Source organism: Tachyglossus aculeatus, chromosome 14 (assembly GCF_015852505.1).
Source record: "Tachyglossus aculeatus isolate mTacAcu1 chromosome 14, mTacAcu1.pri, whole genome shotgun sequence".
Classification (NCBI taxonomy): Eukaryota; Metazoa; Chordata; class Mammalia; order Monotremata; family Tachyglossidae; genus Tachyglossus; species Tachyglossus aculeatus.
The window spans coordinates 28930281-28957169 of NC_052079.1; the positions used below are offsets into that span (position 1 = coordinate 28930281).

The 26889-nt window shown below is 49.6% G+C and overlaps 1 protein-coding gene and 1 long non-coding RNA gene across 2 annotated transcripts in view; one reads left to right on the forward strand and one right to left on the reverse strand.

The window, feature by feature from the left end:
• Window positions 1-15060, reverse strand: part of PAWR (pro-apoptotic WT1 regulator) — a 118999-nt gene extending 103939 nt beyond the window's left edge. The window contains exons 1-2 of the mRNA XM_038756062.1: window positions 14874-15060; window positions 14157-14646 (exon numbers count right to left, since the gene is read on the reverse strand). Of these exons, the coding sequence (XP_038611990.1) occupies window positions 14157-14573 (417 nt within the window). The 5' untranslated portion in view covers window positions 14574-14646; window positions 14874-15060. The remainder of the gene's footprint in view (window positions 1-14156; window positions 14647-14873) is intronic.
• An 11475-nt stretch (window positions 15061-26535) lies between these two features.
• LOC119937283 overlaps window positions 26536-26889 on the forward strand; it is a 40333-nt gene continuing 39979 nt past the window's right edge. The window contains exon 1 of the long non-coding RNA XR_005453966.1: window positions 26536-26726. This is a non-coding gene — a long non-coding RNA (uncharacterized LOC119937283). The remainder of the gene's footprint in view (window positions 26727-26889) is intronic.

Genomic DNA, 26889 nt, shown 5'->3' on the forward strand with positions numbered 1-26889 from the left:
TGAACCCATGACCTCTGACTCCAAAGCCCGGGCTCTTTCCACTGAGCCACGGATTACGACTGTGAACCTCATGTGGGACAGGGGCTGTGTCCAACTTGACAACTTGGAACTACCACAGCACTTAGAACAGTTCCCTAGCACATCGTAAGCATTTAAATAGTAGCATAATAAAAAAAGATTGTTGGACAACAATCCTACTGTAGGGGATCCAGAATAACAACTTCAGGGTTTGCAGCATAGCTAGTTACAGGATCTTTTTCCCCCCACAATGAGTCATTATTAGTTTCTCTCCTGACTCATCAGGTAGAAAGGTAGACAGTCTGGAATAAAACAGCCCTTAAAAAAGATATTCTTTTACTGACTTAAATGTATGCAAATGCTATACATCCGTAAACGGTTGGGTATCTGTAGGCAAATTGAACAGAATTAAGTTTTTTGTTTGTTTTTTCTTCCCCCTCCCTTACAGGAAGAATGGGAAGAGACAGGGCAGGGTGGGGAGGGAAGAGAAAAAGGAGAGGGCGGGGGGGGGGGGGGGGGGAAGGACGCAGGTATTATTATTCTCATTTTACAAAACAGTGTCTTGCCTAGACACCACACCAGGGGTGGAGTCACAAATCGATCCCAGGTCTCCTGACCCCTCAATCCAGTTCTTTGTTCATTGGGCTGTATTGTGATCTGCAACTGCTTTTCTCTCTGTGCCAAACAGAAGGGAGAAAGAGCTGACCCAATGAATCAAAATCTCCACTGGTTCTGAAACTCTATTTTTCTGTCCGCAAATCTGGCCTAATCCGGTTACAAAGATGGGTTCTCACCCTGGCTCTGCTATCTGCTGGGGATGTCACTTCATTTCTCTCTGCCTCAGTTTCTTTATCTGTCAAGTGGGGGGGTTCAAACCCTGGGGATTTGACAGTGAGGCCCACGTGGGTGGGAGAGGGATTGGACCCAACCTAAATTATCTTGTATCTACCCCAGTGCTTAGTACAGTACTGGCACGGAGGAAGTGCTTAACAAATAACATTATTATTATTATTAGTAGTAGTAGTAGTAGTATTATAAAGAGCAGACAAAACAGTCCCATGGAAAGTCAGAATAAAAGAGATGCCAAAAATGCAAGGTGGCTCGATTTAGCTCCCTTTGGGCAGCGAACATGTTCGCGGAGTCCAAAAGTCATGGGTTCTAATTCCGGCTCTACCACTTGTCTACTATGTGACCCTGGGCAACGTCCTTCATTTCTCTGTGCCTCAGTTCCCCCATCTGTAAAATGGGGATTAAGACTGTGAGCCCTAGGTGAGACAAGGACTGTGACCAACCCAGTTATCTTGTATCTACGCCAGCACTTACAACAGTGCCTGGCACGTAGTAAGCACTTAACAAATACCATAACTATTATTATTACCAACGCTATTATACTCAACTCTTAGTACAGTGCTCTGCAAACAGTAAGTGCTCAATAAGACACCACTGACTGATTAATTCCATTTTGAAATTAACATCTGTAAATTACCTACCCTAACCTTACCAGCATTCTCTAGGTCAGGCTGGTGTTCCTGTAGGGAGTGACACAAGACAGACTAGGTTTATCGCTCTCGGATCTTGGCTCAGGAACTTCAGCTGTGGGCTTCTGTGATGCTAATACATCACACATTGCTGCTCCAGAGTTTTGTGTACACGCAGTTAGCTCCACCAAAGCGAGTGTCCTCACTACACATTTTGCCTCAAACGTGCTTAGGCAATTAGGGAATGCTCATCTGGCAGCACGAAACCATTTGGATCCAGCTTGGAGCAGTGTTGGAACAAATGGTTGCATGGCTGGACACGCGACGCGAGAACTCGGATCTTCCTAGATGCGGGATACAGCAAGAACTCAATGTTATGGGAAAACTGAGTGTGCTGCTATTCTGCCCTCTCTCCCAAACTGGTATCTGCAACATAGCCAGCCTGAAAATGCAAATCTGCGCTCTGCCCAACCTGTGCCCCGAGAGGTGGCAATATTTGTGTAGTGTAGATTAATGTGCAGCAAAAAAGATGACAGAAATAAGAAAAAAAATAGAGCTTTACTGACTCCATGGTAAGTCCCCAGGCTATGATGGTGAGGGAGGCCATCCCCCACACGGTGATTAACCCTGGGGTGCAGCCCTAAAATCAGGACTGGGGGGAGGGGAGGCAAAAGGAGAATTTCAATAGCATCTCTATTTTTGGCCCTTCCTTTCCAAACTCCTGGAGTGGGTCATCTACACTAGCTGCCTCAAATTCCTCTCCTCCAACTCTCTCCTGGACCCCCTCCAATCTGGCTTCCGTCCCCTCCACTCCACTGAAACCACCCTCTCAAAGGTCACCAATAATCTCCTTCTTCCCAAATCCAATGGCTCTTATTCCATCCTGTTCCTCCTTGAACCTCTCAGCTGCCTTTGACACTGTCAACCATCCCCTTCTTCTCAACATGTTATCCAACCTTGGCTTCTGTGACTCTGTCCTCTCCTGCTTCCCCTTTTATTCCTCTGGCCATTCATTCTCAGTCTCCTTCACGTGCTCCTCCTCCCCCTCTATTCCCTTAACTGTAGGGGTTCCTCAAGGGTCAGTTCTTGGTCCCCTTCTATTTTCACTCCCTTGGTGAACTCATTCGCTCCCACAGCTTCAACTATCATCTCTACAAGGATGGGTATCATCCGCGTAAGATGTGGGGGGCTCACACTAAGAGTTGAAGTGGAGAGAGGGCTTGAGGACAAGCACACTATGAGTAATAAGACCTTAAAAGACAACAGAGTACCCAACATGCTCAAAGCTTCAAAGCATGATGCTGCAGGCTTCAAGAACAACCATAAATGCACAAGTACTCCAAGCATGCCAACAATGTAGTACAGCCATAATCACTACAATTCCCATGAGCCAGCTCTCTTCATCTTCCAAGCAGCATAACTTAGTGGCTAGAGCATAGGCCTGGGAGTCACATGGAACTGGGTTCTAATCCCGGCTCTGCCACGTGTCTGCTGTGTGACCCTGGGCAAGTCACTTCACTTCTCTGGGCCTCAGTTACCTCATCTGTAAAACGGTGATCAAGACTGTGAGCCCCATGTGGGAGAGGGGATGTGTCCAACCTGATTAACTTGTAATCAATCAATCAATCAATCAATCGTATTTATTGAGCGCTTACTATGTGCAGAGCACTGTACTAAGCTCTTGGGAAGTACAAATTGGCATCACATAGAGACAGTCCCTACCCGATAGTGGGCTCACAGTCTAAAAGGGGGAGACAGAGAACAGAACCAAACATACCAACAAAATAAAATAAGTAGGATAGAAATGTACAAGTAAAATAAATAAATAAATAAATAAACAGAGTAATAAATATGTACAACCATATATACATATATACAGGTGCTGTGGGGAGGGGAAGGCGGTAAGGCGGGGGGATGGAGAGGGGGACGAGGGGGAGAGGAAAGAAGGGGCTCAATCTGGGAAGGCCTCCTGGAGGAGGTGAGCTCTCAGCAGGGCCTTGAAGGGAGGAAGAGAGCTAGCTTGGCGGATGGGCAGAGGGAGGGCATTCCAGGGTAATGTACCCCAGTGTTTAGAAAAGTGCTTGGCACATAGTAAGCACTTAGCAAGAACCATATATTTTTTTAACCCCAACTAGATAGACTACCACATAGGGGGCATCCACTCTGACTGCCCACCGTTCCTTGGTCCAACAGGGCAGTGCCTATGAGCCAATACTAGGCTAGTAGGAGAGGCGCCAAGAGAAAACTCAAACTTGGAGAGTCCGTCCCAAATAAGAGCCGACTACAGAAAATGGATTAAAAATTGGTTGGCCAGAGACGTTTTACATAATCTTTTACTCATAAAATAGAAGATACACACACTCCTACCCATTCAGGGTCGCCCCCGGAGAGTTTCCAGTACTCTACCAGTCTCAGTTACGAGAGGAAGAGTCATGCAGAGGCATACCCATTCCATTCCTAGTTTGACCAGTGGAAGGCAATCTACTACGAGTCAAGACTCCCCTGTGCTGGGCAGCAGCAGCATGGGAGAGAGTCGAGGGTGGAGACACAAGCTTACTGTGCAGAAGGAGGCAATGGTAAACCACTTCCGCATTTTTACCAAGGAAACTACAAATACACTACCAGAACGATGGCAAATGGAGGAGGGGCGTTCTGGGAGAGACGTGTCCATGGTGTCGCTATGGGGCGGAGACGACTCAACATCCTAAGACAAGACCTACACTCCATCTCATCATCTCCAGTCACTGTACAATCTCTACCCTCACCAACACTGAAATCCTTCTACTCAACCAAAACCTCCTCACCTGCCTTTCTCCCACACACCTCCTCTGGGCAAATCTGTCCTGTTCCCTCACACAGATCTCAACAAAACAGTTTCTGTATCCCCTGACCCCACTGGAGCTATTCATGTATCGGCACCCCCTGAGTTTTGCAAATCCTGAGAACACGTGAACAGTTGAGGGCCGAGTCCCTTATGGAACAATAATTCCCGTCCGGAGAATGCGGGAATGGTGGGCACCAGCTGGCCGGACAACAACAGCTTGAGGGCTTCAGAGTCCCAAACCTGAGGGCAAACGAGATCCTCTCCCTCTCCCTTTACTCCCCTACACTCTCCCACCTGAATCATGTGACTGGAGGAGAGCCCCCCCATCTCAATTCCCTCCTCTTATAGCCAGTTGGGATGTTGTAATCTACGCTTGCTTGCTCTGCTTTATCGACTTGGCCCCAGACTCTCTCAGCAAATTACCCAGAATTCCAGTCGCCCCCAGTCACCCACCATCACGTCACCCACCATCGCTTCCTTATCTGGACGAAAACATCTCCGTAAGCTGGTTTTGGGCAAGGAACGTGTCTACTGACTCTCGTGTACTGGACTCTCCCAACTCCCAACCGCTTAGTAAAGTGCTCTGTACATGGTATGCACTCAATAAACACCGCTGACGGTGATCAGCAATGTTCAAGATGTGCCTGGGTCAAGACGTGTATGAGTAATTGTTGAACAGAGTATCGAGAGACAGAGGCTAGAATGGGTCTACCCCTGAACGCTGGGATGGATGTCAATCAATCATTTTTATTGAGCACTTGCTGTGTGCAGAGCACTGTGCTAAGTGTTTGGGCAGGTGCACTATAACTGTTGGTAAACAATGTTTCCTGCCCACAAGGAGCTTAAAATCTAGAGGGGGAGACAGACATTAATATAAATCAATTACAGAGAGTTACATAAGTGCTATGCAGCTGAGGGAGGGGTGAATAAAGGCCCCATCTCCAAGTTTTAGGGATCATTTTGATCCCTTTCTCACATTCCTTCTCTTTCACTTTTCCTAAACTGATCCTTGGGGACTTCAATATCCAAATGGATGTTCCTGATGATCCTTCCGTTGTCATCCTTCTATCATTCCTCACCTCCACTGACCCACCTGCTCCACCCCGCCTCGCGCACCCAACAACTTGGACCCACTTTTGATCTCATCACGCAGTAACTGTACAATCTCTACCCTCACCAACTTTGAAATCTCTCCATCTGACCACAATCTCCTCACCCTCTGTTCTCTTCCACACACCTCTTCCGGGAAAATCTGTCCTGTTTCTCCACCAGAAACCTCAAATCTTTTGACCTCATCTAATTGTCTCAAGTCACCATGCCCCGTTTAGTCTCCATACTCAAACTACCTTCTCTTGATGACAAAACTGATGTTCTCAACCCACCCTCTCATCTGAACTCAACTTACTCGCTCCCCTATCCCTTTGTCAATCTCATATCGCTAACCCATGGCCCTGGATCATCTCTACAGTTGACTTCTTTCGTTCCTGTGCCCAAACTGCAGAGCGCCCCTGGCAGAAATCCAGGCTGACCTCAATCACTTAAAATTCATCCTTCTCTGCTTTAACTTGGCCCTCGCCTCTGCTTGGCAACATTATTTCTCCATCCTTATTGACTTCCATGCCCAATGCCTTCATCAGGTCTTTTAGGCCCTAATTCCCCCCTCAAATCCCCTGTTCCCCCGACCTTCCCCATCTGTTGCCCTTAATGACCTGGCCACGGACTTTAAGAAAAATGAAACCATTAGGCGTGATCTCCCTAAAATCCGCTCCTCTCCTCTAGTCTCTTCCTCCTCCTGCCCCTTCTCCAACTCTCCCACCTTTTCCAGAAGTATCTCGAGAGATCTCATCCCTTCTCCCGAAATCCAGCCGCTCCACCCACACTTCTAACCCCATCCCTTGGCACCTTATCCAAGTGCTTGCCCCCTCCCTGACCACCATCTTCAACTGTTTGCTCTCCGATAGCTTTTATTCCCCACCGCTTTCAAAAATACCCATGTGTCCCCATCCTAAAAAGAAAACCCTCCCACAGCTCCCTCCATTTACCACCCCATCTCCCCACAACCATTCCTCTCCACCTTCCATAGCGAGTTGTCTCTACCTACTGCCTCCAGTTCCTCTTCTCTAATTCTCTCCTCGATCTCCTCCAATTTGTCTTCCATCCCATTCACTCCACAAAAACCGGCCTAAGGTCACCAGTGAGCTCCTCTTGCCAAATCCAATGGCCTCTACTCCATCCCAACCCTCCTTGGCCTCTCGGCTGCCTTCAACACTGTTGGCCATCCCCTTCTCCTGGACACATCCAACCTCGGCTTCAATGACACGGCCTTCTCCTGGGTCTTCTCTCTGGACACTCATCCTCAGTCTCTTTTGTGGACTCATTTCATTCATTCATTCAATTGCATTTATTGAGCACTTACTGTGTGCAGAGCACCGTACTAAGCGCTTGGGATGTATAAATCAGGACTCCTCCTCTGCCTCCCACTGCCTTAATAATAATAATAGTAATAACTGGAGTAAGCGCTGTGATGGATACAAGCAAATTGAGTTGGACACCCTTCCTTGTCCCATGTAGGGCTCACAATCTCAATCCCCATTTTACAGATGAGGTAATAACTGAGGTCCAGAAAAGGGAAGTGAACTGCCCACGGTCACACATCAGACAAGTGGCAGAGCCAGGGTGAGAAACAACGACCTTCTGACTCCCAGGCCCTGGCTCTATCCACAACACCATGCCGCTTCTCTCTCAAGGCTCAGTTCTGGGTCCCCCTTCTATTCCCCATCTACATCCACTTCCCGGAAGACCTCATTTGCTCCCATAGCTTCAACTACCACCTCTAGATGGTTAGTTCCCAAATCCACATCTCCAGCCCTGATCTCTCTCTCTCTCACTCTCTGCAGTCTTGCATTTCCTCCTGCCTTCAATATATCTCTACCTGGATGCCCCGCTGACACCTCAAATGTGTACAAAACAGAACTCATCTTTCCCACCCAAACCCTGACCTCCCCATGATTTTCCTCACCACAGAAAGCACCACCATTTTTCCGGTCTCATGAGCTCACAACCTTGGCATTATTCTCAACTCATCTCCCTCATTCAACCCACATATTCAATCTGTCACCAAATCCTTTTGGTTCAACCTTCACAGCATTGCCATAATCCACCCTTTCCTCTCTATTCCAACTGCCACCCCGTTCATTAATCCAACCAGTTATCCTGTGGCACCTGGACTGCTGTATCGGCCTCCTTGCTGACTACCCTGCCTCCTGCCTTTCCCCACTCCAACCAATACTTCACTCTGCCGCCCGGGTCACTTTGACAAAAACATTCAGTCCAGTACTCCACAAGAAACTCCAGTGGTTGCCCATCCACCTCCGCATCAAACGGGAAACTCCTTACCACTGGCTTTCAAGCACTCCATCACCTTGCGCCCTCCTACCATACCTCGCTGCTTTCCTCCCACAACCCAGCCCAGACACTAGACTCTTCTAACGCCAACCTACTCACTGTACTTCTATCTCGTCCATTTCACCACAGACCAATCACCCTCGTTGGGCCTTGGGCCTGGAACGCCCTCCCTCTTCACGTTCGACGGACCATCACTCTCTCCACACATCAAGGAAAGTAAACCTCACGCGTCTCCTTCAAGCATTTTGATGAGAAAATACTGGATGGCTATTAGTCTGACCTGTGATCTGTCATTTCTTGTGTTCTCCCCCCGTTGGCTCCTCCCAGGGTATGGCCTATCCTGCTGTCCAGCTGCTGCCATTTCCTTCCCCATTCCCCCAACCATATCCCCACATTTCCCACTGAAACCAAATGCCAATCTCACTACTAACAAGTTTTCTTGAATATATTCAACAACTCAAATAAGGGGGTGGAGGGGGGGAAGGAGGGAAGGAAGGAAGGAAGGAAGGAAGGAAGGAAGGAAGGAAGGAAGGAAGGAAGGAAGGAAGGGAGAGAGAGAGGAGAGAGGAGAGGAGAGAGAGAGGAGAGAGAGGAGAGAGAGGAGAGAGAGGAGAGAGAGGGAGAGGAGGGAGGGAGGGAGAGGAGGGAGGGAGGGAGGGAGGGAGGGAGGGAGGAAGGAAGGAAGGAAGGAAGGAAGGAAGGAAGGAAGGAAGGAAGGAAGGAAGGAAGAAAGGAAGAAAGGAAGAAAGGAAGAAAGGAAGAAAGAAAGAAAGAAAGAAAGACTATCCAAGAACAATTTTCTCAAAAGCCATCTATGCAAATCAATAGCATTGCAGAATACTTGTTTTCTAATAGACAGTGACTTCAATGTGGTAACTTAAGGGAATAGTCTGTATGGAGCTTGTCTGCTTACAGCACAATATAACGCCGGAAAAAACTTTTTGTGTATATACATCCGGGGTCAAACCTGGTAACACTCTGACAAGAATTTTCCTGAATGTAGGATTCCATATGAATGCAGCCACCCCGTTGTGAGAGCTAAGTATTCTGAAATAAGGATTAGCAGTCCCTGTCTCACTGACATGAAATGGAAAACGTTCCTCTGTCCTAGGGCAGGAGCTTAGATCTCACCTGTTAGTACTACTTTCCAGGTTTAATTGATTTAATATTGCCATAGACAACTCATGCTCTTGCCACTAAGCCAAGCTGCTTGGTTATCCCCTGTCAAACTTCTGCAGCAACTCTGAACTATCCTGTAGTTATCTGAGTTCACAAGGAGTTGTAATTGTTATTAATAATAATAATAATAATAATAATAAATAGAGAGTACTTGTTAAACACTTACTGTGTGCCAAGCACTGTTCTAAGCCCTGGGGTAGCTACGAGTTGATCAGGTTGGACAGTCCCTTTCCCATATGGGGCTCATCGTCTAAGTTGGAAGGAGTAAGATTTAACTTTAATAATTAAACATAATGATAATATAATTATATACTATAATGATAAATTATACATATAAATAATAATAATAACAATAACAATAGTAATGTATCCCTCTTGGACCATAAAACATCTCTTGCTCATTCTTGTGAGGAAGCTCATCTCCGTATATCCATCTAGACTGCACCTTCCTCAGGTCTTTGAATGAACTTTGTGGAAACTGAAAGACTGCATTTGATGGCTGACCTTAATGAGTATCACCCAGAGCACTTTTGTCCATATCCATAATTTTATGTAATTACATTAATGTCCATCTCCTCCTCTAAAGTGTAAGCTTGTTGTGGGCAAAAACACAAACCTACACTCTTTCTTTAAGGACCACTTAAGACACCAAAACTGGGCTGGCCCTCAAAAAATCCTTTAAATATTCAAATGCATGTATCACAGACCCAATAAGGCAGAAGCTTCTTAAAACAGCAACCGCTGAGCTGCTTGAAATTTACACATTGCTTAGCATTGTAATTTTATTCAGTAACTGTAAAAAAAACTTGAACATATTAAGAGAAGCTGTCAGGAAAACAAAGCACTGAAAAGAAACCTAGACACCTTTAAATAGCTTACGTGCTAAATTAGACAATGTAGAAAAAATGCAATGGAATAATGGTGGGTCAAACTGGATGTAAACCATAGGTCGTAGATCCAGTGAAAGAATGAAGACTCTCTTCAATTCTGTATTCAATAAAGCGAGATCAAATTCATTCCACGGACAAAAATAGTATAGTAAATTGCTTGTTTTTAAGGAAGATTAAATTTAGGAGTTGCCAACACCCAAACAAAAACATTCCACAGACTTTAGAATCAATTGAACGTGCAAGCCATCAACAATTCTTTGTTACCGTGCCTCTCACCAAGACCAGGAGCATTGAGAACTTTCCCTAAGTCTCATCTGATTCTTCCCCCTTACCTATTCCCCACTAGAGGCTTATTCTCATATTAAGGAAATAGTTGGTGATTTCAGGAGACTGACAACAAGCAATCACTAAGAAATGAAAGATCTTATGGCAAAACACCGTGGGAGACGAACCCTTGTTGGGAGACCAAGAGTGAGCTATCTCCCCTCCCCCACCTCCAAAAAAAAAAAAATAAAGCAGAACAAAGTTCTCATTGGAACCATCAACATTTCTTCAAATATAAAGCAGAGGAATGCGGTTTTTCCAAGCTTGTCTTGTTTCCCCATAACCTTTTTTGTATTTTTAACTCTAAAAAGCAAAGATATTTGATGACCATTCGTACAAATTCCTTTTAAAGGAATTTAATGAATTCCAGACCTTTTTATGCAAGTAGTAAACCACGGAGGGCAGTTTTGTTGGTCGATAAAAATATCTTTCCCTCCTAAGTACACACACGATTTAAGCTGCATTTTTTTCTAGGATAGGAAGCATTAAAGGCTAAATGTCGCAGCAATTTCCTACTCCTTAATCAATACTTTAAATTTTTTTAAAGAAAAAAAAAATAAACTTGTCTTCCTTTGCAACGATAGCCACTTCTTTTATCAAGTGGACTATGAATCCGATGTTCTATTTTAGTCAAATAAGAAATCATGACGCAAAGTATGCAGCTCTACAACTGCTAATCATTTCAGAAAACCAAAGCACTTAGCTATACGGGGTTTAACCACCCCCCAATTTTTTTTTCCTGTTTTGTTTGGCTAGCCCTGGCACAAACAAGCATTTGTTTGGTGGCTGTTGGAATGGCAACAAAAACGTTTCCACCCTACATTTCAATGGGAAAGTTCTGCTGTCTGAAAAAACATTTATGTAGTTAGGGCAATTGAAATATATGAAAAGATACACAGAGTGGGGGACTATTGGAAAGCACTGAGAGAGTCTGAGAGACCCGAGTTCTTATAAGAAGCAGCACGGCTTAATGGATGAAGCACGGACCTGGGAATCAGAAGGTCATGGGTTCAAATCCCAGCTCCGCCACTGCTGTGCTGCGGGACCTTGGGCAACTCACTTCACTTCTCCGGGCCTCAGTTCCCTCATCTATAAAATGGGGATGGAGACTGTGAGCCTCACGTGGGACAGGGGACTGTGTCCAACCTGATTTGGCTGCATCAGCCCCAGCTCTGGCCCTTAGTAAAGCACTTAAATACCATCATTATTACTACTATCATCATCATCATCCCCACTCCGCCACTTGTCTGCTGTGTGACCTTGGGCAAGTCACAACTCCTCTGTGCCTCAGTTGCCTCATCTGTAAAACAGGGACATGGATTGGGTCCAACCTGATTAGCTTCCATCTACCCCAGTGCTTAGTGCTGGGCCTGGCCCATAGGAAGCACTTAAACAGCATAAGAACAAGGAAAAAGTACTGTTGAGGAAAACACCCTTAAGTAGTGTGTGATACTTTTGCTGAACCACCAGAATGGGTACAGCACCAAGGGAATGGTCAACACTACAGTACCAAATTCTGGGGAGTGCTGGAGTTTCTTCATTCCACTAAACTGGAGATCATGACGATGATGATGATGATAATAATAATAATAATATCTGCAAGCAAGCACCTACTCTATGTCAAGCACCGTACTAAGCACGGGGCCAATTACAAAATAATCAGGTCCCCCATGGGACTCCTGATCTAAGTAGGAAGGGGAACAAGTGTTGAATCTCCATTCGTGGGCAGGGAACATGCCTGCCAACTCTGTGGTAACATACTCACCCAAGAGTTTGGTCCAGTGCTCTGCACCTAGTAAGTGCTCACTAAATACCCCGGAGATGGATTTTGCAGATGAGGAGAAAACTGAGGCTCAGAGAAGTAACCTGCCCAAGGTCACACTGGCCACAAGTGGCAGAGTGGGGCTTGGGACCCAGCAGGTCCACTGACTCCCAATCCCACGCTTTTTCCACTAGGACACACCACTTCTCTCCGAAGTATAATTTTCAGATGAAGTCTATTTTAATGAAATATTTCAGGAAGATCATTGATTACAACTTCCTGAAAAGCTGCTTTTGGCCTTAGGTACCTGGCCAAGACCATAAATTTGATTGAGCACACAGAAGGGAAAGTTATTAAACTGCTCCTGCGAGGTTACGGAGTCCACAGGAAAAAATAACTCGAAAAATTCGACTAAACTTTGGCAATACGTGCCAGCTGCAAACCTCCCATAAACACTTTGGAGAACATCTCGGGGCCAGTAAAGTGATGTTTTCAGAAGCTCAGCAGCCGTAAACACACTTCAATCAACTGAATTTACTGAGCGCTTACTGAGTGCGGAAGCCCAAGACAATAACAATAAAGATGGTCTTCGTTAAGTGCTTACTACGACCAGGTGTCGTACTAAGCGCTGGGGTGGAGACAAGCAAATCGGTTTGGACGCAGTCCCTTTCCCGCATGGGCCTCCAGGTCTTCATCCCCATTTCCCAGATGGGGTAGCTGAGGCCCAGAGAAGTGAAGACAAGTGGTGGAGCCAGGAGTAGAACCCATGATCTTCTGACCCAGATTCAGGCCCAGATTTTATCCACTAAGCCATGCTAGTCAGTACTCAGTGGCGTCTAAAGTTTCCAAAGTCGATAGTGAATGAAAGGAAAAAAGAGGTGGGGAAGAGAAGAAGTGAGGGAATTGGGGAGGAGGAGGAGGGAGCCAGAGTGGGGAGAAGTGGGGGAAGACAGAGAGGTGGGGGAAGAGAGAGGGGTGGGGAGGAGTGGGGGAAGACAGAGGGTTGGGGAGGAGTGGGGGGAAGACAGAGGGTTGGAAAGATTGGGGAAGACTGAGTTGGGGAGTGGTGGGGTAAGGTAGAGGGTTGGGGAGGTGGGGGAAGACTGTAAAGTCTAGAAGAAGACTCTTCTAGACTGTGAGCCCGCTGTTGGGTAGGGACCGTCTCTGTATGTTGCCAACTTGTACTTCCCAAGCGCCTAGTACAGTGCTCTGCACACCGTAAACACTCAATAAATACGATTGAATGAATGAATGAAAGGAAGGCAGAGGGTTGGGGAGGTAGGGGAAAGCAGAGGGAGAGGGTTGAGCAGGTTGAGGCTCCCGCCCTCCCCATCCCCCCCACCTTACTTCCTTCCCCTCCCCACAGCACCTGTATATATGTATATATGTTTGTACGTATTTATTACTCTATTTTATTTATACATGTTTATTCTATTTATTTTATTTTGTTACTATGTTTTGTTCTCTGTCTCCCCCTTCTAGACTGTCAGCCCACTGTTGGGTAGGGACCGTCTCCATATGTTGCCAACTTGTACTTCCCAAGCGCTTAGTACAGTGCTCTGCACACGGTAAGCGCTCAGTAAATACGATTGAATGAATGAATGAATGAAAGGAAGGCAGACGGTTGGAAAGGTAGGGGAAGGCAGAGGGTTGGGGAGGTAGGGGAAGGCAGAGGGTTGGGGAGGTAGGGGAAAGCAGAGGGTGAGGGTTGAGCAGGTTGGGGCTCCCCCCTCCATCCCCTCCCCGCCTTACCTCCTTCCCCTCCCCACAGCACCTGTATACACGTATATATGTTTGTACGTATTTATTACTCTATTTATTTTATTTATGCATGTTTATTCTATTTATTTTATTTTGTTACTATGTTTTGTTCTCTGTCTCCCCCTTCTAGACTGTGGGCCCACTGTTGGGTGGGGACCGTCTCTATCTGTTGCCAACTTGTACTTCCCAAGCGCTTAGTACAGTGCTCTGCACACGGTAAACGCTCAATAAATTCGATTGATTGATTCTCCGTCTCCCCCTTCTAGACTGTGCGCCCACTGTTGGGCAGGGACCGTCTCTATAGGTTGCCAACTTGTACTTCCCAAGCGCCTAGTACAGTGCTCTGCACACGGTAAGCGCTCAGTAAATACGACTGAACGAATGAATGAATGAAAGTGGAAGAAGAGAGAGTTGGGAAGGTGGGGGAAGTCGAAGAGTCGTACAGGTGGGAGGGAGGGAGGGGGAGTTGGGAGATGCCGAGGAGAGGGCGGGGTTTGGGGTTTGGGGGGTCTGACCTGGGCCGGGGGGAGGTGGACGACGCCGGTGGAGCGGCGCTTCTCCCGCAGTTTCCGCTTCTCGATCTGCCCTTTGCCTTTGCGGGCGCTGGGGCCCGAGCTCCGGGCTCCCGCCCCGGTTCGCTCCTCCGGCTCCCCCCCGGCGGGGGCCGCCTCCGGGGGGCCGGGACCGGGAGACGGGACGGCGGGGGCCGCCGGGGCCGCCACCGCGGGGGCCGGGGCGGCGGGGGCCGCCAGGGACGGGGACGGGGCCGGAGCGGGGGCCGCGGCGGCGGGGGCCGGGCCGGGGTCGCCGGCCGGTCCCGGCGGCGGGGGCGGGTTGAGCTTGGCTCGCATCTTCTCCCTCTTGGCCTTCCATTCCTCCAGGAAGTCCGTGGGGCCGCCGCCGGCCCCGGCGCGGTAGCCCCCCGTGGCCATCCCCCCGTCCTGCCGCGACTCTGTCCGTGCGTCCGCTGGGGCCACGCTCCGCTGGAGGTCCGCGACGACGGTCCTGGGGGACAGCAATGGGGGGGGGGGGGGACACCGGGGTCAGGCCCGGGACCCGCTCACAAAACGGCCGGGATCCCCCCAAGCTCGCCCCGGCGGGGGGCGAGGGGATGGACGGATGGGCGGGCGGTTTCCCCCACCCCCGGGGAACGGGCGAGCGCAGCTGCCCCCCACCTGCCCGCCAGGGCCCGGACCGCCCCGCCCCGCCCCGGGGACAAGGGGCGCCCTTACCCGGGGCTGCGCGGGGCTCCGCCTCCGGCCGAGCTCGGTCTGGGTCCCCGGGCCCAGGTGCGCCGGGGGTCCGGGGTTCGGGGCGTCCCGCTGGCAGTCCCTCCGGCTGCGCCGCTCGCACGCTGTCCCCGCGGAGTCCCAAAGGCCCGGAAGGAGGGGGGGCGGCGGCGGCGGCGGCGGCGGGCAGGGCGCTTCCCCGGGTCCCGCGCCTCCCGGGGGACGAGGAGGGGGCGGTCCCGAGCAGCCGAAGCGCGGCCGGAAACGGCCGAAGCGGGCCCGCGGCGGGAGCCGCCCCCGATCCCGGCCCCGCCCCCGCAGGTGAGCGGGCGAGGCGCGCCCCCGCCTCCGCGGCGCGCCCCCGCGCTGGACACCCCCCCGGCCCCGCCCCCCGCAGGTGAGCGGACCTCCGTCCGACTCCTGGCCCCGCCCCTCACAGGCCCCGCCCCCATTCATTCAGTCGATCGTATTTATTGAGCGCTTACTGTGTGCAGAGCACTGTGCTAAGCGCTTGGGAAGTGCAGGTTGGCAACATACAGAGACGGTCCCTACCCAACAGTGGGCTCACGGTCTAGAAGGGGGAGACGGAGAATCAATCAATCGTATTTATTGAGCGCTTACTGTGTGCAGAGCACTGTGCTAAGCGCTTCGGAAGTGCAAGTTGGCAACATATAGAGACGGTCCCTGCCCAACAGTGGGCTCACAGTCTAGAAGGGGGAGACAGAGAATCAATCAATCGTATTTATTGAGCGCTTACTGTGTGCGGAGCACTGTACTAAGCGCTTGGGAAGTGCAGGTTGGCAACATACAGAGACGGTCCCTACCCAACAGTGGGCTCACAGTCTAGAAGGGGGAGACGGAGAATCAATCAATCGTATTTATTGAGCGCTTACTGTGTGCAGAGCACTGTACTAAGCTCTTGGGAAGTGCAGGTTGGCAACATGTAGAGACGGTCCCTGCCCAACAGTGGGCTCACAGTCTAGAAGGGAGAGACGGAATCAGTCAATCGTATTTATTGAGCGCTTACTGTGTGCAGAGCACTATACTAAGCGCTTGGGAAGTGCAGGTTGGGAACATATAGAGACGGTCCCTACCCAACATTGGGCTCACAGTCTAGAAGGGGGAGATGGAGAATCAATCAATCGTATTTATTGAGCGCTTACTGTGTGCAGAGCACTGTACTAAGCGCTTGGGAGGTACAAGTTGGCAACATATAGAGACGGTCCCTACCCAACAGTGGGCTCACAGTCTAGAAGGGGGAGACGGAGAATCAATCAATCGTATTTATTGAGCGCTTACTGTGTGCAGAGCACTGTACTAAGCGCTTGGGAAGTGCAGGTTGGCAACATGTAGAGACGGTCCCTGCCCAACAGTGGGCTCACAGTCTAGAAGGGGGAGACGGAATCAGTCAATCGTATTTATTGAGCGCTTACTGTGTGCAGAGCACTGTACTAAGCGCTTGGGAAGTGCAGGTTGGGAACATATAGAGACGGTCCCTACCCAACATTGGGCTCACAGTCTAGAAGGGGGAGATGGAGAATCAATCAATCGTATTTATTGAGCGCTTACTGTGTGCAGAGCACTGTACTAAGCGCTTGGGAAGCGCAAGTTGGCAACATATAGAGACGGTCCCTGCCCAACAGTGGGCTCACAGTCTAGAAGCGGGAGACGGAGAATCATCATCAATCGTATTTATTGAGCGCTTACTATGTGCAGAGCACTGTACTAAGCGCTTGGGAAGTACAAGTTGGCAACATATAGAGACGGTCCCTACCCAACAGTGGGCTCACGGTCTAGAAGGGGGAGACGGAGAATCAATCGTATTTATTGAGCGCTTACTGTGTGCAGAGCACTGTGCTAAGCGCTTGGGAAGTGCAAGTTGGCAACATACAGAGACGGTCCCTGCCCAACAGTGGGCTCACAGTCTAGAAGGGGGAGACGGAGAATCAATCAATCGTATTTATTGAGAGCTTACTGTGTGCAGAGCACTGTACTAAGCGCTTGGGAAGTGCAGGTTGGCAACTTAGAGAGACGGTCCCTGCCCAACAGTGGGCTCAAGTCTAGAAGGGGGAGACGGAGAATCAATCAATCGTATTTATTGAGCGCTTACTGTGTGCAGAGCACTGTACTAAGCGCTTGGGAAGTGCAGGTTGGCAACATGTAGAGACGGTCCCTGCCCAACAGTGGGCTCACAGTCTAGAAGGGGGAGACGGAATCAGTCAATCGTATTTATTGAGCGCTTACTGTGTGCAGAGCACTGTACTAAGCGCTTGGGAAGTGCAGGTTGGGAACATATAGAGACGGTCCCTACCCAACATTGGGCTCACAGTCTAGAAGGGGGAGATGGAGAATCAATCAATCGTATTTATTGAGCGCTTACTGTGTGCAGAGCACTGTACTAAGCGCTTGGGAAGCGCAAGTTGGCAACATATAGAGACGGTCCCTGCCCAACAGTGGGCTCACAGTCTAGAAGCGGGAGACGGAGAATCAATCAATCGTATTTATTGAGCGCTTACTATGTGCAGAGCACTGTACTAAGCGCTTGGGAAGTACAAGTTGGCAACATATAGAGACGGTCCCTACCCAACAGTGGGCTCACAGTCTAGAAGGGGGAGACGGAGAATCAATCAATCGTATTTATTGAGCGCTTACTGTGTGCGGAGCACTGTACTAAGCGCTTGGGAAGTGCAGGTTGGGAACATATAGAGACGGTCCCTACCCAACATTGGGCTCACAGTCTAGAAGGGGGAGATGGAGAATCAATCAATCGTATTTATTGAGCGCTTACTGTGTGCAGAGCACTGTACTAAGCGCTTGGGAAGTGCAAGTTGGCAACATATAGAGACGGTCCCTGCCCAACAGTGGGCTCACAGTCTAGAAGCGGGAGACGGAGAATCATCATCAATCGTATTTATTGAGCGCTTACTATGTGCAGAGCACTGTACTAAGCGCTTGGGAAGTACAAGTTGGCAACATATAGAGACGGTCCCTACCCAACAGTGGGCTCACGGTCTAGAAGGGGGAGACGGAGAATCAATCGTATTTATTGAGCGCTTACTGTGTGCAGAGCACTGTGCTAAGCGCTTGGGAAGTGCAAGTTGGCAACATACAGAGACGGTCCCTGCCCAACAGTGGGCTCACAGTCTAGAAGGGGGAGACGGAGAATCAATCAATCGTATTTATTGAGAGCTTACTGTGTGCAGAGCACTGTACTAAGCGCTTGGGAAGTGCAGGTTGGCAACATAGAGAGACGGTCCCTGCCCAACAGTGGGCTCAAGTCTAGAAGGGGGAGACGGAGAATCAATCAATCGTATTTATTGAGCGCTTACTGTGTGCAGAGCACTGTACTAAGCGCTTGGGAAGTGCAGGTTGGCAACATGTAGAGACGGTCCCTGCCCAACAGTGGGCTCACAGTCTAGAAGGGGGAGACGGAATCAGTCAATCGTATTTATTGAGCGCTTACTGTGTGCAGAGCACTGTACTAAGCGCTTGGGAAGTGCAGGTTGGGAACATATAGAGACGGTCCCTACCCAACATTGGGCTCACAGTCTAGAAGGGGGAGATGGAGAATCAATCAATCGTATTTATTGAGCGCTTACTGTGTGCAGAGCACTGTACTAAGCGCTTGGGAAGCGCAAGTTGGCAACATATAGAGACGTCCCTACCCAACAGTGGGCTCACAGTCTAGAAGGGGGAGACAGAGAACAAAACCAAACATACTAACAAAATAAAATAAATAGAATAGATAGGTACAAGTAAAATAAATAAATAAATAGAGTAATAAATATGTACAGGCATATATACAGGTGCTGTGGGGAAGGGAAGGAGGTAAGATGGGGGGGATGGAGAGGGGGACGAGGGGGAGAGGAAGGAAGGGGCTCAGTCTGGGAAGGCCTCCTGGAGGAGGTGAGCTCTCAGTAGGGCCTTGAAGGGAGGAAGAGAGCTAGCTTGGCGGATGGGCAGAGGGAGGGCATTCCAGAGAACAAAAGATATTAACAAAATAAAATAAATAGAATACATATGTGCAAATAAAATAGAGTAATAAATACATACAAACATATACATGTATACAGGTGCTGTGGGGGGGGAGGAGGGGGAGAGGAAGGAGGGGGCTCAGTCTGGGAAGGCCTCCTGGAGGAGGTGAGCTCTCAGTAGGGCTTTGAAGGAAGAGAGCTAGCTTGGCGGATGTATATATGTTTGTACATATTTATTACTCTATTTATTTTTCTTGTACATATCTATTCTATTTATTTTATTTTGTTAATATGTTTGGTTTTGTTCTCTGTCTCCCCCTTTTAAACTGTGAGCCCACTGTTGGGTAGGGACTGTCTCTCTATGTTGCCAACTTGTACTTCCCAAGCACTTAATACAGTGCTCTAAACACAGTAAGCTCTCAATAAATATGATTGATTGATTGATTGATGTGCCGAGGGAGGGCATTCCAGGCCAGGGGGAGGACGTGGGCCGGGGGTCGACGGCGGGACAGGCAAGAACGAGGCACGGTGAGGAGATTAGCGGCAGATGAGCGGAGGGTGCGGGCTGGGCTGGAGAAGGAGAGAAGGGAGATGAGGTAGGAGGGGGCGAGGGGATGGAGAGTCTCGAAGCCGAGAGTGAGCAGTTTTTGCTTGATGTGTAGGCTGACTGGTAGCCACTGGAGATTTTTGAGGAGGGGAGTAACATGCCCAGAGCATTTCTGCACAAAGATGATCCGGGCGGCGGCGTGAAGTATAGACTGAAATGGGGAGAGACAGGAGGATGGGAGATCAGAGAGGAGGCTGATGCAGTAATCCAGGCGAGATAGGATGAGAGATTGAACCAGCAAGGTAGCAGTTCGGAAGAAGAGGGGTCCTCCGCTCCCGGGCCCCGCCCCCGAGCAGGACAGGCGTCTCCCCTTCCGTCGCCGACCCCACAGGTGAGCGGAGCCCGGCCGGCCCTAGGCCCCGCCCCTCGCTCCGCGCCTAATAATAATAATAATAATGGCATTTATTAAGTGCTTACTATGTGCAAAGCACTAATCTAAGCGCTGGGGAGGTTACAAGGTGATCAGGTTGTCCCACGGGGGGCTCACAGTCTTCATCCCCATTTTACAGATGAGGTAACTGAGGCCCAGAGAAGTCAAGTGACTTGCCCAAAGTCACACAGCTGACAACTGGTGGAGCTGGGATTTGAACCCTTGACCTCTGACTCCAAAGCCCCTGTGAGCCAACTGTTGGGTAGGGACTGTCTCTATATGTTGCCAGCTTGTACTTCCCAAGCACTTAGTACAGTGCTCTCTTCCTCTAGCTAGCTCTCTTCCTCCCTTCAAGGCCCTACTGAGAGCTCACCTCCTCCAGGAGGCCTTCCCAGACTGAGCCCCTTCCTTCCTCTCCCCCTCGTCCCCCTCTCCATCCCCCTCATCTTACCTCCTTCCCTTCCCCACAGCACCTGTATATATGTATATATGTTTGTACATATTTATTACTCTATTTATTTTACTTGTACATATCTATTCTATTTATTTTATTTTGTTAGTATGTTTGGTTTTGTTCTCCGTCTCCCCCTTTTAGACTGTGAGCCCACTGTTGGGTAGGGACTGTCTCTATATGTTGCCAACTTGTACTTCCCAAGCGCTTAGTACAGTGCTCTGCACACAGTAAGCGCTCAATACATATGATTCATTGATTGATTGAGCCACGCCGCTTCTAGGCCCCCCCCCCACCCCCCCACAGGTGAGCGGAGACCCGTCAGGCCCCTCCTCGCTCCCCGTCGTGGGCCCCGTTCCCAACCGTGAGCGCTGCCCGTCCGGCCTTGACCCGACACCGACCCTCAGCTCCTCGTGCTGATCGAGCGCTTACTGCGTGCAGGGCACTGTACTGAGCGCTGGGAAGAGGCCGATCCAACAGTAAACAGAGCCGCCCCCTGCCGCTCCCAGGGCCGGCCCTGTCTTTCATTCACGGGAAGGATGGTAGTGCCATCTACACTGACGGGCAAGTCAGGGAGAGGACGGGGTTTGGGAGGAAAGAGAAGGAGCTCAGTCTTGGACATATTGAGTTTTAGATGGCGGGCAGACATCCAGATGGAGATGTCCTAAAGGCAGGAGGAGATACGAGCCTGGAGGGAGAGAGAGCAGGGGTGGAGCTGTAGATTTGGGTGTCATCAGCGTAGAGATGATAGTTGAAGCCTTGGGAGCGAATGAGTTCACCAAGGGAGTGAGTGTAGATGGAGAACAGAAGGGGACCAAGAACTGACCCTTGAGGAACCCCTACAGTAAGGGGATGGGAGGTGGAGCCCGCAAAGGAGACTGAGAATGAACGACTGGAAAGATAAGAGGAGAACCAGGAGAGGACGGAGTCCGTGAAGCCAAGGTTGGATACTGTGTTGAGGAGAAGGGGGTGAATGAGTGAATTCATTCAATCGTATTCATTGAGTGCTAACTGTGTGCAGAGCACTGTACTAGGCTCTTGGAAACTACAATTCGGCAACAGAGACAATCCCTACCCAACAGTGGGCTCACGGTCTAGAAAGGGGGAGACAGACAACAAAACAAATAGATGTCAATATACCCTCAAAATAGATAAATAGAATTATAGATATATACACATCATTAATAAATAGAGCAATAAATAAGCACAAATAAACACAAGTGCTGTGGGGCGAGGAAGGGGGAAGAGAAGAGGGAGTAGGGGTGATGGAGAGGGGAGGAGGAGCAGAGGAAAAGGGGGGCTCAGTCTGGGAAGGCCTCCTGTTGGAGGTGAGCTCTCAGTAGGGCTTTGAAGGGGGAGAAGGGAGCTAGTTTGGAGGATGTGAGGAGGGAGAGCATTCCAGGCCAGGGGAAGGATGTGGGCCAGGGGTTGACGGCGGGACAGGCGAGAATGATGCCCAGTGAGGAGGTCAGCGGCAGAGGAGCGGACCCCCGTGCCCCGCCATAGCCGAGGGCCAGGGACCCAGTGGGTTGCGCTGCCCAGCCCAGCTCCCCGGGGCCTGGCCCTGTTGGGACGGAGGGACGGACAGACGGATGGACAGCCCGGTCTCCACCCCGGGGGGCCTCTAGCATCGTGCCCACCCGGCCGCCAACCTGGCTGCCCACCTGCCGGGCCCCACAGAGGGAGAAGCTCCAACCACCCGGCCGTTTTCCCACCGCTTAGTCGACCTACACAGAAAGGTGGGCCGGCAGGGACACCTGCCACAGACAGGGACAAAATCCAGGTGTGACTGCAGTGCTCCATTGCATTCATCACTACTATTATTAACCATCATATTTATTGAGCACTTACTGGGTGCATAACACTGTACTAAGCGCTTGGGAGAGGGCAGCAGAACATCAGACACTATCCCTGTGCACAAGGAGCTCACAATCTGGGGGAGCTGCGGAGGAGACATACATCAATACGAATTAATAAAATGACAGATATGGACATAAGTGCTGTGGGGCTGGGAGGGGGGAAGAGCAAAGGGAGCAAGTCAGGGCGATGCAGGAGGGAGTGGGAGAAGAGGAAAGGAGGGCTTAGTCTGGGAAGGCCTCTTGGAGGAGGTGGACCTTCAATAAGGCTTTGAAGGTAGGAGAGAGTAATTGGCAGATTTGAGGAGGGAGGGTGTTCCAGGCCAGAGGCAGGACGAGGACCATGGGTCAGTGGCGAGACAAACGAGATGGAGGCCCAGTGAGAAGGTTGGCATTAGAGGAGCGAAGTCTGCAGGCTGGGTGAAGTAGGAGAGAAAGGAGGTGAGGTAGGAGGGGGCAGCAGGGTAGAGGGCTTCAAAGCCCCTGGTGAGGAGTTTATCCTGACATGGATAAACTGGGAATATGAGCACCTGACCTGCATTCCCCATTTTAGCCCCCCCCCCCAATACACACATACACAAACACCATAATAATAATTTTGGTGGTTCTTAAGTGCTTAGTTATATAATTGTGCTACTTGTTAAGTGCTTACTATGTGCCAGGCATTCTACTAAGCACTGGAGTAGATAGAAGCCAATCCGGTTGGACACAGTCCCCATCCCACGTGGGGCTCACAGTCCCAATCCCCATTTTACAGAGGAGATAACCGAGGCACAGAGAAGGTAAGTGACTTGCCCAACGTAACAGGTACTGGCCTAAACAATGGGGGTCCATATAATCAGATCAAAATCACCCACCGATGAATCAATGGTATTTATTGAGCACTTTGTGGGGGCACTTGAAAGAGGGCAATAGGAGACACAGTCCCTGCCCTCAAGGAGCTTACAGTGTTCAGGGAAGGACGGACACTTAAATAAATTACAGGTAGAGGGAATAGTAGGGAATAAAAATATTTTTAAAAGTGCCATGGGGCAAGGTATCTGGGAGATACACGTTCAAATACATTCCTTTTGGAGGAATAATAATAAAAATAATTGTTGAGTCTATTAAGTACTTACTCTGTGCCAAGCACTCTATTGTCATGGCATTAAGTGCTTACTTTGTGCGAAGCACTGGCCTACGCAGTGGGGTAGAGACAAGTTAATTAGGTCAGGCACAGTCCCTGTCCCACTTTGGGACTCATAGTCTAATAATAATAATCGTATTTATTGAGTGCTTACTGGGTGCAAAGCACTGTACTGAGTGCAAAGCACTGTATTGAGTGCTTGGGAGAGGACAATAGAACATCAGACGCATTCCCTGCCCAGAAAAAGCTCATAGTCTAGAGGGGGAGACAGACATTAATAAAAGTAAATAAATAAATAAATTACAGATATATACATATGTGCTATGGGGAAGGGAGGGAGGATGAATGAAAGAGCAAGTATGAGGGGCATAGAAAGGAGGCGGGGAGAATAAGAGGGGAGGGCTTAGTCAGGGCAGGCTTCCTGGAGGAGATGTGCCTTCAATAAGGCTTTGAAGTGGGGGAGAGCAATTATCTGTCTGATATGAGGAGTGAGGGCATTCCAGGCCAGAGGTGAGATAGACAAGATGAAGGTACAGTGAGAAGGTTAGCACTAGAGGAACAAAGTGTGCGGGCTAGAAAAGCTGTGAGGTGAGGTAGGAGGGAGCAAGGTGGTTAAGAGCTTTAAAGCCAATGGCAAGAAGTTTTCGCTTGATGCGGAGGTGGATGGGCAACCACTGGAGGTTCTTGAGGAGTGAAGAATGGACTGGAGTGGGTAGAGACAGGAGGCCGGGAGGTCACCAAGGAGGCTGACACAGTAGTTGGGGGTGGGGGAGGTGGGGTAAATGCTTGGATTAATGTGGTACAAGTTTGGAGGGAGAGCAAAGGGTGGATTTTAGCCATCTTGTGAAGGTTGAACAGACAGGATAATAACTGTGGTATTTGTTAAAGCACTTACCGTGTGATAGGCACTGTACAAAGTGCTGGGGTGGAAACAAGCAAGTTGGGTTGGACCCTGTCCCACGTGCAGCAGTCTTAACCCCCAGCGCTTAGTACAGTGCCTGGAACAGAGTAAGCACTTTACAAATACCACGATTATTATGATTATGATTTCAGATGAGGTAATTGAGGCCCAAATAACATAAGTGGCTTGCCCAAGGTCACACAGCAGACCCTTGGCAGATCCGGGAACAGAACTCCGGTCCTTCTGACTCCCAGGCCCATACTCTGTCCACTAGGCCATGCTGCTTCCCAGGATTTGGCGACAGATTGAATGTGTGGGTGATTGAGGAGCAGATTAGAGTTAGTGGCAAGGGCCCAGATTTGGGAGTCAGAGGACGTGGGTTCTAATCCTGACTCTGCCAGTTGTCTGCTGGGTGACCTTGGGCAAGCCACTTAACTTCTCTGTGCCTCAGTTACCTCATCTGTAAAATAGGGATTAAGACCGTGAGCCCCACATGGGACACCCTGATTACCTTGTATCTACGCTAGCGCTTAGCACAGTGCTTGGCACATAGTAAGCGCTTAATGAATACCATAATTACTATTACTATTATTACAATTGTTGAGAAAGATGTCGGGGATAACGCCAAAGTTACGGGCTTGTGAGACTGGGAGGATGGTGGTGTGGTCTACAGTGACAGAAAAGTCACGGGGAGGACAGGGTTTGGGTGGACAGATAAGGAGATCTGTTTTGGACAGGTTTGAGGTGTCAGCGGGGCATCCGGGTAGTGATGTCTCCAAGGCAGGAGGAAATGCGAGACTGCAGAGAGAGTGAGAGTGATACAGGGCTGGAGATGTGGATTTGGGGATTATCCGCCTGGAGATGTTAGTTGAAGCCATGGGAGCGAATGAGTTCTCCAAGGGAATAGGGGTAGATGGAGCATAGAAGGGGACCCAGAACTGAACCGTGAGAGACTCCCGCAGTTTGGGTGTGGGAGGCAGAGGAGGAGCCCACCAAAGAGACTGAGGATCAGCGGCCAGAGAGATAGAAGAAGACCCAGGAGAGGACAGTGTCAGTGAAGCCGAGGTCAGATAATGTGTCCAGGAGACAGGGATGGTCGACAGTGTCGAAGGCAGCTGAGAGGTCGAGGAGGATTAGGATAGAGTAGAAGCCACTAGATTTGTCCAGGAGAACACTGGTGACCGTTGAGAGGGAAGTTTCTGTGGAGCGAAGGGGGCAGAATCTAGATCGGAGGGAGTCAAGGAGAGAATTGGAGGAGAGGAACTGGCGACAGTGGGTATAGACCACACCATTCATTCATTCATTCATTCAATCATATTTATTAAGTGCTTACTGTGTGCAGAGCACTGTACTAAGCGCTTGGGAAGTACAAATCGGCAACATATAGAGACGGTCTCTACCCAGCTCACAGTCTAGAAGGGGAAGACAGACAACAAAACAAAACAAGTAGACAGGTGTCAATATGATATAAGGCGTTTGGAGAGGAATGGTAGGAGGGAGATGGGGCGATGACTGGAGGGAACTGTGGGGTCAAGGGAAGGTTTTTTTAGGCTAGGGGAGACATGGGCATGTTTGAAAGCAGTGGTGAAGAAGCCAGGGGAGAGCGAACAGTTGAAGATGGCGGTCAGGAACAGAAGAAGGGAAGGGGCGAACACTTTGATAAGGCGTGAAGGGATGAAGTAGAAGGAGCAGGTGAAAGGGGTGGATTTTGAGAGAAGGGAAGAGATCTCCTCTTGAGGTATTTCTTGGGAAAGATGGGAGACTTGAAGAAGGGGGAGAGGAGCAGGGGAGATTTTAGGGACGTCTCTCCTGATGGTTTCAGTTTTCTCAATAAAGTAGGCGGCCAGGTCATTAGGGGCAAGAGGTGGGGGAGGTGGGGGGACAGGAGGATACGAGCGAAGAGTTAAATGTCTGAAACAATTGGCGAAGGCAGTGGGCATGGGTGTCAATGAGGATGGAGAAGTAATGTTTCTTTCGGACAGAGTTAAAACAGGCATGGGTGAACTAGAGGTGGGTGAGATCTTCCTGATAAGATCATAAGTGTTTATATGTTCATAAATAAGTTCATAAGTGCTACACAGAGAGGGTGACCAAGTGCTTAGGGAATGAGTAGCCCCAGTGCACAGGTGATGCGGATGTGCCAAAGTGACAGTAGGGTTTAGAGAAGATCAGTTGTATCTACGGGCACTTATGGTGTGCAGAGCACTGTACTAAACACTTGGGGGAAAGCACACTGTAACACCTTCTCTGCCTAGAAGGAGCTTATGGTCTAGAGGGATTAGTGAGAATGACAAAAAAAAGTTCCACTTAGGGGTGTGTGTATTTACTAACCTCTGTGCTCTCCCACATAGTCCAGCGCTCTGTATACAGCAAGCACTCAATAAATCCTGTGGATTGGGTGATTTGTGGTGGAAGTAGTGGCAAGACCTCTGGGAAGCAAAGGAAAAGCAGCAGCAGCAGCAGGAAAATTTCAGCAGCTTGGGGCCAGCTCACCGGGATTCCTATGTCCAGCCGCACCACAGATGGAGCCTCCGTGGTCTCCCCAGCAGCAGCTCTGGGTAGCTTGTGGCTGTAAGTGACCAGACATCTCATGTTAGGCCTGTTCGCCACCTGAATTAATTATGACTGGAGGTCCCTCTTTGGCTGGGAGGTGGTGTTCTTACAGCTCATTTTTTTTTAATGGTATTTGTTAAATGCTTACTCTGTGCCAGGTACTGTAAAGCACTGGGGTAGA